Source organism: Grus americana, chromosome 14 (assembly GCF_028858705.1).
Source record: "Grus americana isolate bGruAme1 chromosome 14, bGruAme1.mat, whole genome shotgun sequence".
Taxonomy (NCBI): Eukaryota; Metazoa; Chordata; class Aves; order Gruiformes; family Gruidae; genus Grus; species Grus americana.
In genome coordinates this window covers 692,735-709,356 of record NC_072865.1, presented here as the reverse complement: position 1 = coordinate 709,356, position 16,622 = coordinate 692,735, and the positions used below count along the sequence as shown (strand labels likewise).

The window sequence follows — 16,622 nt, the reverse complement described above, 5'->3', positions numbered from 1 at the left end:
AGGCTCCCCTGGCACTCTGCTGTGCATTGGAGAAAGGAACAAGGACACACAAAATTAAAAGATCCTGTCTGTTCTTAATCACGTACACACAACGTATTTGGAGTGACCTTGTGGAGGAGGAAAGATTCATGGGATTAGTGCTGCCATTTTGCTTTGGTTCATACCAGCTCCCTTCCAAGGATTCACTTGCTCCTGCGCCTCCTTGCCTCTGAGCTCCACACCGATCTCCACCGCCCCCCATGTCTATGTGGGGTACAAGTGCTCCCAGAGCAAGGCACCATGCCCGTAAGGACCTCGGCATCCCACAGCAGTATCACCACGACCTACCTCTCGTACAGCAAAAGCCATGTGCAGTCAGATCTCCGGCTCTCCGGCCCTTCTGGTAACGTAACGCACCGGTTAGGATTTCACTGGAGGAGGCTTCGAGGGCCGATACTGGTTGTTCCAGGGCAGAAGGTTTTGGTCGGGTGCTGGTGGTGTCTCTGAGCCCCAGGAGCCAGCGCAGCCCGTGTTAAGGATGGGGGCAGTGGGGACCGCGGGGGCAGGGAGGCTCAGGACGTCCTCCTCTCCTTTCCTGTCACGTTGACCAGATGGAGCCAGCAGCCCAGCTCTGCAACAGCGCCAGGGACTACCACCGCCGCAGAGGTGGTCCGAGAACCGAGCAATACGAACGGGGATCCTCGAGGCTACGTACGGGTACTAAAAAGACGATTCTGGACCAACCCCACCGGCAGCTCTCCCCAGCTCAGCAGCCCATGTGCACCTCCAGCTTGCGCACGATGATTGCTGCTGCTCCCCGCTTCAGCGGAAAATAATTCACCAAAGGTCACGCAATCCTTCTGACACAATGAGGCACTGTTGAAGAATAACCGTTTCTGCTTTACACAAAATATAGATTCTGGATACTTTGCTGGTGCCACAGAGTCAATAATTCTCTCTTCTGCCAGCAAAGCCTGGAGGGATTAATAAACTGCTTTGAACTGAATTCCTGAGTAAGAGGAGCCCTATCCAAGTCTCGCTGCAGAGATATTTTACAGTGCAATATGCAACAGTGAGCATCCATTTCCCATCGGCTATACAGTTTCTATATAGATTTATTTTTGTATGTATACCAGATTATTTATAATGTTATTCAAGGACGGGGCTCCCAACTTTACTCCTTACCTAAGACCAGAAAGAAAAGAAATCCCGAAATCCTGTCCCCAGGCATTACCCAGGAAAGAACAAACAGTGACGGACCTCAGACGTTCATCTGTCAGCCAAGCAACGACCTCCAGCCAGGCGGGGAAACGGGAGCAGCCCCACGCACGGAACAGGCGACATCACCACACTCCCCGCCCTGACATCATACCGGTCCCAACTGCCCCCTCTGCCCCACCGCCCAGGGAGCAGGAGGCTCTCGAGCGAAAGCGTTCAGTTGAATCGGGTTTGAAGGACAGAGCCAAATCCAGCGGACAAGAAGTTGAGCGCAGCTTTAGCAGGCCTGCAAGGCAGCCCAGAGCACGCTCCTCGCTGCGAGCTTTCCTTGCCAGAACACGCCAAACCCAAACCCCGCCCGTGGGCAAAACGTAGGCCCAGCGCTGCGCTGCTGCCAGGGGAGATTCAACTCACCAGGGGTTGTGCGCTTTGTTTTTAGAACAAACTCATCAAGCACCCGCAGAACAGGCGCGCGGAAGGAACAGGTCTCACGGTGCCTTGGTCGCCCCTCGCTGCCGCCTCCGTGACGGGGACGACTCCCGGCTGGACGTGCGTAGGAGACGACTGGATCCAAACCTGATGCTGCTCTTGGACGCGCCGGGACGGGCAGCCGAGCACCATGACGGAGATGTGCTCTTCTCGCTCTGGAAAAGATCTGCAGGGAGGGAAAGCCTGCTCTCCGTCCCGAGCTGGCGTGCCCGCTGCCAACATCGCTGTGCGGCACCAGGCTCCGTCCAGCTCGGCGTGGATCAGGGGGGCCGGGGGCACCTGCTGTTCCTCTCAACTTTGCCAAGCGTTTTAACTTCCTTCTTAAGAAACATTGCTTACGCCTGGCAACACGTCAGAGAAAAGTGTCCATGCGTTCTTCTGAACGGAGGAAAACCGAGGGGCTGAAAGCCAAGGAAACATCTCCCAGCCTCCTGCCAGAGCACCGGAGCCAGGCACTAACAGCATCAACCCTGTTCTTCGTGGCTGGGCATTTATATACTGTAAAAACTGGCTCAGGTAAAAAGAAAATAGGTTCTCTTTCCAGACTTCTCTAACCAAAATCGTAACAGGAAGACTAGTAAGTATGGCCAGAATTTTGTTAATAACGTGGGAAAGCAAATCCCAAGAAGGGCTCTTTATCCTTTAACTGGCTTTTATTGGGAAAAAATGCACCTGAACAAGCGTAGCAGTGACATCTCCTGGAAGCCAACAAACCATCATAGGGGAAAAAAAAAAATCCAGCTTTTTAGCTCTATCTTGCTCACTAACAATCAGTTTGGCTGAGTGACATGACTACTGAGACTAAGAAACACCACCGCTGTTTAACTTGCCCGGCATGGCAGAGGACAGAGACGGCACGTGCAGACCCCCACCTACGGACCAGCGCTCCCAACCATCCGTGGGAGAGGCTTTGCTCTCTGGACAGCTGCTGCAGGGAAGAAACCCATGGACTAGGAAAGTAAGGAAGCAATATTTAGTGTTCTAAAACGCTGAACTCATTTTTATCTGCTCAGATTATCTGGCTGCTGCTGCTTTGTCAATATATTAGATTCTTATTGCCGTAATCCCCGCTTCTTGGAACTAACGCTGCTGCTTTCGTACAAGGACCTAAGGAAACCTTTCTGATCAGCTCACTTTGCCCAGCCCTCAGCTGCTCTTCGTGCAGCACTGGTGATCAAAACGCAGACGCGGGCAGAGCACCCACTGACGAGGGGCAGTACCAGGGTTCCAGTTCCACAATGCGTTGCCTCTGCCATCGCGTATCCAACGCGTCAGCCTCCTTGTCTGGACACAACAGAACAAATCTCGCATACGCTTCAGCCTGCTTGGAAACCCCAAATCCTTTTTCTTGTCTTTGGTAAGAGACTTCTGCTCGCAGCTTCAAGCCAAATTTGCTCAAAGGGAGCCAGGCAAACGAGCAATATCCAAGACCTGGTTGTGTGAGCACATCGCCTCTTGGCATCTTGTCAGACGTTTTTACACCCCTCTCTTGGTGCTGACCCAGGCAGCGCGTCATGCTGTCACAGTGCTTACACACTTACCCCCAGAGCTGGGTACAGAAGTCTCCCCACGCGGAGGATATCTGAACTGCAGTTCCTCCTCCAGCGAGCACAGAGCGCAGGTCAGGCTCCTGCGACAACCAACACGCAGGAGGCACCGCAATGGCAACGCTGAAATACCTTGTTCTCCTACCAGAGATAGAAGAACATGCTACCGGAGCATGAAATCCAGAGATTTTGTGCTAACAGAGCACAAAATCCAGAGATGGCATCTGGGTGTGAAACAGCCGCACGCTGGATAGAAGAAGGGAGTTCTCAAACACGTGTAGCAGAGCAGCACTAGCACAGGCACCTCACCGTCACACTGTGCAAACGAGCTCCAAACCCCCAACGAAAGCAGCCCCCTACGAGCAGTGGCTCTGGATGCGTGCACTGGGGCTTATTTTTCCAGTTTGGAAGGGAATTCACTCAGACTATGCAGAAGTAAACCTTGAGCAGAGCCAGGTCCCAGGTGCAGCAGCGAAGGGACGTGACCAGCGCGGCCATGGCTCTCCCCTCCCAGCGGCTGCACTGCCAAGGCTCCACCGGCTGCCCACCCGTCCTGGGCACCGCAGGACAAGCTGACCTGAACCAGCAGACACCTCTGCCCACCGCAGGCATTCCTGCAACTGAAACAGCCCATCAGGGCCGGGGCTGGCCAGGCCCTGCGGCAGCAGGAGCACTTCCCTGGCCCTTCCACCTGCTGATCCCAGTGCCTAGGGACTGCCTCGCACCACGGAACCGCCTTGTTTCTCTTGACAAGCAAACCTTTTCAGAGAACCGCAGCAGTATTTGCTGAGCGGGACTGGGGAGAAGCAATAGCAAAGGAAAGCTCATATTGCGTCAGTACGGCCACAAACCAAACCTGCCTTTTCAAGGGGATAATAAAGGGAGGGGCAGAAAATGGCACATCCAGCCAGCAGCGTTCGGTGCTCTGGGTACGGCAGCCGCGGGCTCTTGTGCTGCTCTTCCCTCCCGTGCCGTAATGTATTATCAGAGGAAGTTCAGATGTTAAGCCACATGGAGCATCAAGAATTGGGAAAGTGCCGAAGAGCGATGGCGCAGAACAAAGCGTGCTGTTTGTCACCAGCCACCTTCACAAATTTGCAGACAGAAGTCCTGAAGCTGTACCTGTAGATTCATGACTCAAAAAAGGCAAAAAGCAGTCTGCAATAGGCCTGAAGTTACCAAAAAACATCAATTTAAAATCTGTGAAAAGAGCACTTAACCTTTCCACTTAAAATCGATGTATGAATAGTTTTGTGGAACAGTAAGAAAGGAGAAGTCAGTCTTTAACAGTGTTTGCTACAGGCGCTCCTGGGCTAAGAGCCAAGAGGCATGAAAACTTCTACAGTTAACTCCTACTTAGGAGTTCTTCAGTATCAAAATACTTCTGAACTGCTAGTCCGTGTAAAAGTGCCCTAATGGTGGTGTCACCTGGGTCATTGAGAACTAAACTACAGAACCGTACAAACAACTTTCTCCCCTCTATTACAGGAGATTTACCACCAAGTTCTCTACCCAGATCCTAGGCTATTTAGGAGGGAGCGGAATTCTGAGTGTGGTACGCCAGTTTGCTTCTGAAAACACTGGCCACAGCCGAAGAGGAAGATTTGCCATGTTGACAGTCAGGATAACTGTTTCTTTTCAAGAAAAGCCAAAGGGCCAGAGGAAAATAATTTTATTATATCCACGTTTAAAAGAGTAGGGGTGAACTTGCATGCAAAATTAGGTTGGTTTGGGTGGGCTTTTTTTATAGAACAAATTCTCATCTTTGTTCATTACAGATGCTTTCAAAATCACTCTATGAACTTTCTCACTGCCAGGGATCAAGCCAGGTATGCGCCAGTTTAATGAACTAGATAAACAATTGTGTCACCAATGTCCTTTGTCAGGCCATTCTCAGTAATGCAAACGTGTTTCTCGTCCAGGTCGATGTGGAAGATGGCTTGCTCCAGAATCGGCGTTTTCTCTGCTGCTTCTTTGCCAAGGACTGGAACGCGGCGGGGCCCAAGCACAGGATCATCAAACCTCATCAGCTTCACTTTGGAGAGATCTGCAGTAAAGAGACTGGCTCGTCAGGCTTTGGGATCTACACACGAGCTACGTATCAACTGAATCAAAGCCACACTTAATACTTGGCACTTCCATAGCTGCTCCAAGGAAATACAGTCTCTGGGGAATAACGTTCATGTTGAGATTCACAGCTGCTACAAAGCTGTCACTCGGTGGTTACACAGCAAGTTACCAGCAGAAACGGGGATAACCCACACAGAAATACCAGCTCCGGATACCACGCTAAGCACTAGATTTGCCTTATCTGGCTTTGGGACAGCTAGGAGTAACTGAAGAGTTGCGACATCATTTTCTGAGGAATGAATTTCAGAGCCTGGGAGAAAGGGGAAGGTGAGAGTTGTTTTAAATACAGTTCCCTACTAAAATGCACACTAATAAAGGACTGCTAAGCAGACCAAGAAAAATCCCTCAGAAGCCTGGGATCTTTGAGGCAAGCCTTCCTCCAAGTACTACCTTCTAGCCCTTGTGCACCAACAGGACAGTGACACCTTCTGGAAAAGACAGAGAGTGAGAAAGAGTTCCTGTTTAATCGCACATTTTCAATCATTTCAAAACATCCACCTAGCAGAAGGCCAGTAGACAGGCACACACATCTACTACGTACAAGTGCATTTCCCTCGCCTGTATTTTGCTACCTACTTTGTCATGTATTCCCCTCTGTGTGCACCATCTTCAGTATGTAGTTGTCTTTGTTCTACAGACAAACATTAATACAAACACAAGCTGTTCAAAGATACAGAAAGAAAAAAATTACTCTGTCGTCACAAGCTTTTGGATGAGGTCCAGTTTTCCTTTATATCCAGCTCACAGTGCTTCAGATTTGTTTGATTCTTAATTCCTGCATTCCTTGACAAAAACACAGCTGCTATTCCTTTAATAAAACTATTTTCTTTCATTATACTGGCCAGAAACTTAATGCTTGTTTCATGTCAGACAGAATTGTATCACGCTATTCTGTGTTTTCCTAAAATATCTTTCCAAGCAGGTGGAGAAGCAAGGAATACTAAAGTTATCAACAAGTAGGCTAGAAAAAAATGGCTTATTTCCAAGCAAGACTGAGGAAAAGCACCCACCTGAAATACAGCTACTTACAAAGACCCCCTTTAGCCTGTCGATGTATCACGAACATTTAAACTAACCATAGCAGCACTCCTAAGAGGCAGCTTTTATTCCAACTGCAACAAGGCAAAAAACAAGAAAGAGGATAGGATTTTCTCAGTGCCACGCGACGAGTCAGCAACAAAGATGAAAAACAGCATCTCTCCTCTTCTGTCTTGTCCGTGCACATCACCTCAAGAACTCACATGGCAGCAGAGAAGCGCTGCAGTTACTAGACAGAAAACTATTTAGAAGGCAAAGCAGCAAGAGGAGGCAAAGTAATTATTGGCAGCAATCAGGATTTTTGCTAAGAAAAGGAACCTCCATAGAGATGGATGTTTTCCCTCTGAACCTGAATTTGGGTTCCTAAACCAGAGCACACCAGCCACTTCACAGCACTCGACACGCTCCACGTAACCATGCTGTAGGAAAAGCAGCACCCAGGCTGTGCCTGGGGAGCTGTATCGAGCCATCGCCGTACCACCGCCAAGGCACCAACTCCCGGTAAGCGAGCGGCGATGGCGCTCAGACCGTGGCAAGGGCTGGCTCCCGGGCCACTCTCGCTCGGGGCCCCACTTCTGGCAACCAGCGAACACCGGGGATGGAACAGGCAGAGTTACAACAGCTTACACGCAAAGGCCGGTTCACAGCTGATGAAATGCTTTTGTCTCGATGCTTTTGGACTGGTGACCACTATTGCCCACGGACCGAGTGCCCTCAGAGAAATTCCTCCAGTACTTATTGCGTGTCTTACCACTGAGAGGTCAAGGTTTAAGAGCTGACGTACAGCATACAGGAGAAGAGAGGGAAGAAATAGCTCAGAGGCTTCAAAAATAGTATTAAACTATGTCCTGCAGAGGTTGCTAGTTCCAGTTTGGCGTAAGCAATGGTAACAGATGGGCTATAGAGCAATTCTTCTGTAATTCCCATTTTAAGTGAACAGATAGTTTTTCACTATGAACTGGGACAGAAGTTATAAGAAGCCAACGTAGCGACTGTTATTGATGAGTAACTTCTTACCAATGCAGACACATCTAGGACACACTATGAAAAGAATTTCTGCATGACTTATATCCACAGGTTGAGTATTATTACAGGTAAAAAAAGCATGGAGGTCTAAACTAGAAAAAAATTGTCAGCTTCAGTCTTTTTCTAGAAATTAATTCACCTTAAGGCTAAATAGGAAAATCAATTTGGTAATTTTTTTTTTTTTTTCCAGCTCTGGGCTCCGAAACAGAAGTGGCAGAAGCTGCCTGTAACTAGTTATGGGACTATCTCTTTTTCTTGGAAATTCAAAGCAGAAGGGAAAATATCATCCATATTAATCTCTGGCTGAAACTAGGTCTCAGTGTACCACTGGCAGAACAAAAGACTAACGAGGAAAACACACAGAAAAGCCTGACGATGTGCGGATTATCTCTCTTGTCCACTCAAACTTCTCGCTCCTTTCTAAGCACCTAAGACAGCAGCACAAGCTTCCGCAGCTTTCCGTTTCCACTCCTCCACTGGAAACGTTAATCTAATCAGCATGCGATAGCTGTAGTCTGTGCTAGTATTTTACCTTTGATTCCTTTGTCCATCTTCATTAAGCGCCTGATCACAGTCTCGCTACTGTCTCCTTGCCTGATTTCAATCTTTGTAGAGAAGTGGCCATTTGATGGTTGAGGGTTCACCAAAAACACAGACACACTGGGCTGTAAGAAAGTCAACACAAACATTAAAGGAGAATCTGTATTTGAGATCCAAGCCTCTGAGGAAATATGAAATTAAAACAAACAAATCAACAAATATTCTGGATGGATAAACTTCATTTAGAAACTCTGACTGCCACTGGCAGAACGCAAGCACTCCCCCAGCTCTCTAAAATACAAGCCAGAGCACGCACAAGTTTTTAGAACATATGTAGGGAAATCAATGAAATTTTTACTGTTGAAAAGTTCTAGAACTAGAAATATTCATACATGGTATCACTGTTGTAGAGTTTCACTAATCTTACACATTACTCACTAATCCTTCCAGGACTCCATGACACACCCTCTAGGAATACTTTTGAAAGGTTTTGTTTTATGCAAATTTATGGAATTTATTAGCTCATTATAAACCAACAGATAAAGACATGAAGTATTAAAAAACACTTTAGGATTCAGCAACCAAGTCACACAACGTTTCACATGGAAATTTATACTACTTAATATAATAAGCAACACCATAATGTCTAAACAGTGGTGAAGTGAGATTCCACCGTACTTGCACAAGACCTTCTCAGTTCTCTATTTTTGGCCTATGTTTTAACTAGAATACAGTCTACCTTACCTAAAGAGCAGTAGTTGAGGCATATGGCTGAAAGAAACAAATCTAAGAGTATGTGAATGCTCAGGTCACTTGTTTTTTAAACAGTCTTACGTCAAATCGTTAAATTGTGCTGACTGGAAGAGTGTCAAGCTAAGGTACAACCACAGTCAGAGCTCTACACAGAGGAAGGAAAAAGGTCATAATTGCTTCAGGAAATGTTTCTTGTTTTGGAGGGGTGTTGGGTCAAAGGCAAAATAAATCCAATGTTCAGGTCTTATTAAAGTTTTTAAATATTGTATTTACTTTGTTTGGATTTTTTTTAAATTATGTTTTCAGGCTTCCAGTATCTGAATTTCTGATTCTACCTCAGTTCTGAATATGGAAAATGGTTTTCCAGGACAGCAGTCTTCTTTTATTTTATCTTCTGCTTCAGAAGCAAACTTTACTTCGATATGATCCAGCTGTAAAAAAGGGGGAGGATGGAATAAGCAGAGTTTAATCGTTTTGGTGTGAACAGCAGGAGTTACCAGGCCCATCAAACAGCTGTTCTCATAGCAAAGCAGAAAGTAAACGTGCACTGACATAACACACAATAGCACACCCAAAATCACAAAACATTGCCTGGAAGGGACCTCCGCAGGTCACCTGCTCCCTGCTCAAAGCAGGACTAGTGCCCGTGCTGGACCGAGTCCACCCCTGAGGACGGAGACCCCCAGCCTCTCGGGTAGCTGGTCCTGCTGCCCCCTCCTCACGTCCCGTCCCAGCGCTCCAGCAGGAACTCCGGTTGCTGTCCCTGGTCTGCCAGCCCACTGCCAAGCAAGAGCTGGGCTTTGTCATCTTTACGGCTCCAAGCAGAAGCAGATCTCCCCAAGATCCTCCTCTCAGCCAGGCTCAACAAACCTCCCACAACCAGTGCCAACTCATACAGAAATACGGGGTGAGCCTGCCTGGGTACAGAACTTGACAGTTAAAACTTCAGGAGATGTCATAGCCCAGTTCTCAAGTCTCTCTAGATTCTCCCGCACGAGAGACCCACTGTTTAACTGCTCCCTCCCCCAGTTCAGTGGGCTTTGCAGATGTACAGATGTATTTTAAAATACAAGTTGTTGCTCGCTGTTGACTTTGCTCTGATATGGGACAAGTCCAATAAAACCACACTTATTTTATATTGTACAGGTTACAAAATCAAGTTTTGCAATATATATGTATTTTCTAATTCTTGAAAGAGGTAGGGGTTTTGGTTTGGGTTTGTTGTGTGTTTGGGTTTTTTTAGTTTTGTTTGGGGTTTTTGTTGGGGGAGTTGCTGGCTGGCTGGTTTGTGTGTTGGGGTTTTTTTTTATTTCTTTGTTTTCCCCACAGACCTGCCTGGGCTGTCCCCTCATTAACATATTGCCTATTGAACTACATTCTGGTTATCGTATTAAGCAGCACAACTGCTACTAGACTGGCACCTCTTTTCCACATACAATACTTTAAAAGTCCTGCCATGCTCCTTGAAGCAGGCAGGGTAATCTGCTACAGTTAATGGGCCATTGTAAGAGTCCAAGGGCACAAGGCTAAGGATTCTGATCATTCTTTCTAGCAATACCTTGAAACATCTCCTCATTTCTTCACCTGAAAAAATGTAAAATACTGGTTGGCTCAGAGAAAAACATCTCTTCAGAAAAGTCCCTGGACTTTACTATCACAGACACAACCAGTACTGCAGCAAAACCCACCTGGTTTGTGGGAACGTGTTTGTTTACTACACACCTACCGCTGTCTCATGCCTGTATTTAACAGGTTTATACACCTATATTTGACAAATTTAAACAGCAAGATCAAAATACAGAAAGTTGCTAACAAACCACTACTCGAGCAAGGTACGCCCAGAAGTTAATGTAAACAGGCTTGGAGCCTTAGGAGAGGCTGGTCCTCCAGCTATCCCAAGAAAAAACAAGTAATGGATATGCCAAGTATCTACCAACCTCCAGGGAATTTGTCAAATAGACAATATTCTCCATGAGCACTGCACGTTCATCAAATTCCAGTTCCAGATCAAGAACACGTGAACCATTCTTCTCCAGATTTTCCTGTCAGAGCAGAAAAAAAAAAAAAAAAAAAAGAGATTAAAACCCTCTGAACACTGCAAGTAAAATGATGCTTCAAAATGGCAAACTACGTACATTAGTCATGAAAAGAATAGGCTTTTAAATATGAGAGCTCTCTGCTGGCACAACATGCTAACATAGGAGCAGTAATTTTCTTGTAACAGGGTTTCTTCTACAGGGAGTTAGTGACACTGATGGGAGGAGTAAGAGCAATTAGAACACATTTTTAATATAGAATTGAAAAGATGTTTGACATTCACAGTTATTTATAATCCCTACTTAATGTGCAGGTTGAGAATTCACAAAATAAGTCAGCATTTCAGTGGTATTTCACAGCAGGAAATTCAGTCTTATGACCTAGTTTAAAATAAAGGACAAGCATACAACAACTGGACATGTTCAGCAGTCGTAAAACAAGTTCTCTGCAGGGAAATAACAACTACTTTATATGTTAACATAAAAGTAACTTAATTAGTCCAGAAAGCCAACAGCAACCATCACAAGGGACAAAATATGAAAGGCAATACAAAAACCATGTGGGTTTTTTTTTTTTTTTTGCTACTAAAACAGAACCTCCTCTTTGGAATTTAATCTATCCCTTTCTTGCTTTCATATGCTGAGCCAGCTGTCTGCTTTGAAGCTCTGCTTTGTCAGGCTCAGCATGGCTGTGGTTTCCTGGTTTCCTCGTCAGTTTAATGTGAAAGATTCCCTACATTAACACTGAATTGCTTCCCTTTGTAAATCACAAAGTTTCTTCTACATTTACGCTCTCCTTTGATGAGTAGGAAGCACAAGTAGAAATGCTCCTTGTATGCTGGAATTGCTGAATAATTGGTTTCAGAGAAAAACATACTGATCTAGGGAGTCTGAGCTCAGACCTTTCTACATAGTTATGAGAAATCGCTTTTTGCTCTTTAGAAGCGACAGGCTCAATTATTGGGTAAGACTCAGCATGCCAACCCATTCCCTGTGCGCACCAGGATCACCACTGCCAGGGTAAGGATGTCAGAAAACAGGGATGTTTCAGACCTAACATCCTGTCTGACCTTTTCCAGCTGGATCAGTCGATCCAACACATCACTACATCTCCTCACAGCCTTATACAGGAAGCTTCACAGCTGCTTTGTGCTCTCTGCTCCTCTGAAGCCTTCAGAGCTACCAGGAATAGCAATAATTAGAATAACCCTAGAAAGAGGGCAAAAGAGCACCTCCATTTATAAAATATGACAAAGCTTACAAATAGAAGAAATAACGTGCATTTTAAAAATCAGCTAAAGCTTAAGGAGAAAAAGTAGTATTGTTACACTCATTAAGATTTTTTCCATCACTAATCCCTCTCCACTTCTACAGATCGTGAGTAGAAGTCAAAAAGGTTTTAAATCACCTGGGCCCCCCCTTTTTTAATTTTATTTAAAATTTTGCTTATTCTTTGCTTCTTGAACCTTCCAAGTTGTTGTATTGAATTTTTAGCTGCAACAGCAAGCACAAAAAAGTTTCTTTAAAAAAAACGCAAGCCAAGATATTCATCAGCTTACATGACTCTGGGAAAATCATAATGAAATATCAGAATATTAGTGATAAAAACATAAGAATGACACACAAAATTAATATTTCCATTCAGGGCTCAGAACAGCCTCCCTTTTCTCCTCTCATAAATGTAGTGCAATCAATTATCTCTAGCCTTGTTCTTAACTTTCAAATGTTAAGCATTTTTGTCTCCAGACCAACCCTTTATTCTCATTTCAGCATGAAAAACTGGAAGAGTCAAATATGATGCATTTCAAGTGTAGAGGAATCCACATATATCTGAAGCACAGATTGCACGACCTGCAGAATACACAAACTACCAAGCCTCAACTAGACCGTTGTTCACCTGGGCTAATCCACGTAGAGACGTTTTTATTTTATCTTTCTTCCAGATACATCAAATAAGTTTGTGAACAAAACCATGAAGACGCCAAATAAGCAAGTGGCAGATGGAGACTGAAGTCAGAAGTTAGTAGGAGAACCAGGAATGAAGTAAAGGAAACAACAGTACCATGCACAGTTACAGGTTATCGCTGCCTTTGCCTGACACGTTCCATTCACAAAAGCTTTTTCTATGCAAGAACTGTCCCTCCGACACTCACCTTAACCATGGCCACAAAAGGCATAACCTTCTTCATATACTTCTTCAGCTCCGGCAAGGTGTTAAGCTCACTGGCAATTACTTTATTATCTGGCAGGTGACCTCCACTGACCTAAACATTGATGAACATCCATTATTAAAAAAAACCTTGCCCTTTGGTATCATACACCCTTCGTGCTTTCCCATAAATACCAGCAAGGTTTGTCATCATCATTGATTCCACATACAATAATTTTCTCATCCATCAAACATTTTAAAAGTAAAATTTTAAAAGTTTGACCAAAAAACCCCCAGATAACTACTGCCATTCAGGCAATTCCGTATTATTCTGTGTTTTCTTTATTCTTTCTGCTGACTATATATTAATATACTTAAATTTTCTAACAGAATGCATTTTAAATCCACATTTAAGTATTATATCCAGCACATTTTTAAGCACGTTTCCTGAGTTGTATGGGGTTTACATCCAAAATGTAGATATTTGCAACAATCCTATTTAGTGCATCAGACCAAAGAGCAGATTTTAGCACTGATGCAGAAAAAAGCTTATAGAATGCCTGAAGTGTAACACCCGAAACCCAAACTTGACGTGAGTAATATTGGTTTATCTCAACACCCCAAGCTGGACAAGTCACAACTCTCTAATCTCTCAGCTACAACACCAACTAGTTCTAGCTGAGAAGGATGGTTCATCAGGATGCCAAAAGCCACTCTCAGCAGTTTCCCCGTGTCAGAAGCACAGATTCTTCTGCTTTCAGAAAAGCTTATTTCTTCTACTTATGAGTGATGTATTCTATTTCAACATATTTCTTGCAACATCACTGAACAGCATACACCTATTCAGGGACCAAAACAATGCTTCTGAGCCCACTTGCATAGTAAGGCAGCATTAATCTGTCAGTCAACAATGCTTCCTCAGAAATACACTTGGGAAGAATATTTTAAAAGCTGTCTACTTACAAATAAAAAAAATAACAGAACATGGGCCACTTTTTACTCAGATTAACATCTTTGTCAGCAACATGGACAGTGGAACAAGTGCACACTCAGCAAGTTGCTGATGACACCGAGCTGTGTGGTGGGTCGACACGCTGGAGGGAAGGGATGCCGTCCAGAGGGACCTGCACAGGCTGGAGAGGTGGGACCGTGCAAACCGCATGAAGTCCAACAAGGCCAAGGGCAAGGTCCTGCACGTGGGTCGGGGCAATCCCAAGCACAGCTACAGGCTCAGTGGAGAATGGATTTGGAGCAGCCCTGAGGAGAAGGACTCGGGGGTGCTGGGGGACGAGACGCTCACCATGAGCCAGCATTGGGCACTCACAGCCCAGAAAGCCACCCGTGTCCTGGGCTGCGTGTCCAGCAGCGTGACCAGCAGGTTGAGGGAGGGGATTCTGCCCCTCTGCTCCGCTCTGGGGAGACCCCCCTGCAGTACTGCGTCCAGCTCGGGGGTCCCCAGGACAAGAAGGACATGGAGCTGTTGGAGCCAGGCCAGAGGAGGCCACGGAGATGCTGCGAGGGCTGGAGCACCTCTGCTATGGAGACCTCAGGCTGAGAGAGTTGGGCTGGTTCAGCCTGGAGAAGAGAAGGCTGCGGGGAGACCTTAGAGCCCCTTCCAGTCCCTGCAGGGGCTCCAGGAAAGCTGGAGAGGGGCTGGTGACAAGGGCAGGGAGTGACAGGCCAAGGGGAATGGCCTGAAGCTGCGGGAGGGGAGATGGAGATGGGATGTGAGGCAGAAATCCTTCCCTGTGAGGGTGCTGAGGCCCTGGCACAGGGTGCCCAGAGAAGCTGTGGCTGCCCCTGGCTCCCTGGCAGGGTTCAAGGCCAGGTTGGATGGGGCTTTGGGCAAGCTGGGCTAGTGGAGGGTGTCCCTGCCCATGGCAGGGGGGTGGAACTACATGGGCTTTAAGGTCCTTTCCAACCCAAACCACTCTATGGTTCTATGACTGTCAAAAACCAATGAAATTATACTTTCAAATCAGTTACATTCCTTGGGACATTTTCAGTAAGCACCAAAATTTATCGGACAGCTGTAAAAGCATAAAGAAAATTAAAACTATCTTGCTTTATATTTAAATAATTTGATAACAGATTACAGCTTATAAGCTTTTTACGGATAGAAAAAGAGCCCACAAAAGAGCAGGGAAGCAGCCCAAGGAAACATGAAAGGATGACCACCTGATAGTGCTTGCGCAGAACTGATAAGGTGGTGTGCTGCCAAGGCGGGTAGTTCTTTGCCACGTAGATGGTACAGTGAGAAGGCTTCTGAGAAGGTTCTTTAGTATTTTTCTAAGGAAACAAAAAAAAAAAGTTAGGAAGGACTCCTGAGGCAAGACAGAATTATCAAGTACGCACACTTAAAAAGATGACCTAGTACACTTCACCTTTCCTTTCACAGGTGCCATGTAGCTCTTGAGGCGGAGTCGGAGGTCATGAGCTGCTTCCATGAGGTACTGAGAGGAACGAATTAATACCTCATCCACAGGACCCGCTATTGGCCATGAGGCTCTCATGATGGAACCAGGCTGTGAAGAAAGGAAGAAGTCACATGCACCGAGATGAAAACACGCTAGTATCTGGCGGGTTTTCAGCTCACTACAGCTTGACTAGAAACTAGAGTTTAAGACAGTTTGAACCTCAATGAGCATCCAGCTATAACTAGGTCATAAAGGAGTAAGTATACAGCCAACAAGCATTTATTTCCAAGCGTGTTAAAGACTATACATACAATTACAGCTGCCATATAGCTACATAACTTCACCTGCAAGCACAAGGCAATTAAACAAACAACAAAACCTAAGTTTCACGCATAAGTGTAGGAATATTGCATTATTTGGGTTAATTTTAGATCACCTCTTTGTGATTAGACAACCAAAGTGACTTGTATTAAAGTTGTGTATATCATCACAGTAACAGGCTAACTCGGTATGTTCGCTATCCTATGGACAATAAGCCACTATCGCTCTTCATATTATAAGACATATGTTTCTTCTACTTGCATATGGAAGACACCCATAAGCCTGATATGAGTCTTACTTAAAAAAAAAAAAAAAAAATCAGTTAAAAGCTTAGATCTGAATCAACTGACAAAACATCAGTACCTTTCCCAGCAGTGACCAGATGTGCTCACATAAGTGGGGGCAGATAGGAGCCAACAGCAGCGTCTGAACTTCAAGAAACTGAAACACCAACTCTCGGTGCATTCCTTCTATCGCCAGCTCACGATATTTATCTTTTGCTGCCTGAAACACAGCCAATGCAGCCATCATTAGCACACTCTAACTGCCATGGAGCAACACTTAGAAGAAAATATGCACAAGTCTTTGCTCTAATATGCCTTTAGAATGGAAGCAGCTTAGAACTCAGTACTGGATTATTACAAGAACTGTAGTTTCCTGAAGCACTCGAGTGTAAATCTGTCAAGTTGGCCATTTGATATTTGTGTTAATATGGTACTTCTTAAAAACTGTTTATTGGCACAGGCATAAAAGACAAAAATATCCACAACCGTGTATCAGGTACTATCATCCCAAACAGCCTGCATAAAAATACTAACAAGTACTAAGAAAAAGGCAATGAATATGATCTATCATTATACATATAATTCAGCCTACTTAATCATATTCCTGAATATCATAAAGAAGCCACATAAAGGAGTCTCTGTAATTCATTAGGTAAAGTGGCATGGTTCAGCAGACACTCCGGAGACATGGTTTA

The 16,622-nt window shown here is 45.3% G+C and overlaps 1 protein-coding gene across 1 annotated transcript in view; it reads right to left on the bottom strand.

Moving 5' to 3' along the window:
* Positions 1–4,888: 4,888 nt before the first annotated feature.
* Positions 4,889–16,622, bottom strand: part of LARS1 (leucyl-tRNA synthetase 1) — a 34,229-nt gene continuing 22,495 nt past the window's right edge. Inside the window, exons 25-32 of the mRNA XM_054841310.1 lie at positions 16,007–16,147; positions 15,290–15,430; positions 15,084–15,194; positions 12,910–13,020; positions 10,658–10,762; positions 9,056–9,151; positions 7,960–8,092; positions 4,889–5,280 (exon numbers count right to left, since the gene is read on the bottom strand). Coding sequence (XP_054697285.1) covers positions 5,075–5,280; positions 7,960–8,092; positions 9,056–9,151; positions 10,658–10,762; positions 12,910–13,020; positions 15,084–15,194; positions 15,290–15,430; positions 16,007–16,147 — 1,044 coding nt within the window. The 3' untranslated portion in view covers positions 4,889–5,074. The remainder of the gene's footprint in view (positions 5,281–7,959; positions 8,093–9,055; positions 9,152–10,657; positions 10,763–12,909; positions 13,021–15,083; positions 15,195–15,289; positions 15,431–16,006; positions 16,148–16,622) is intronic.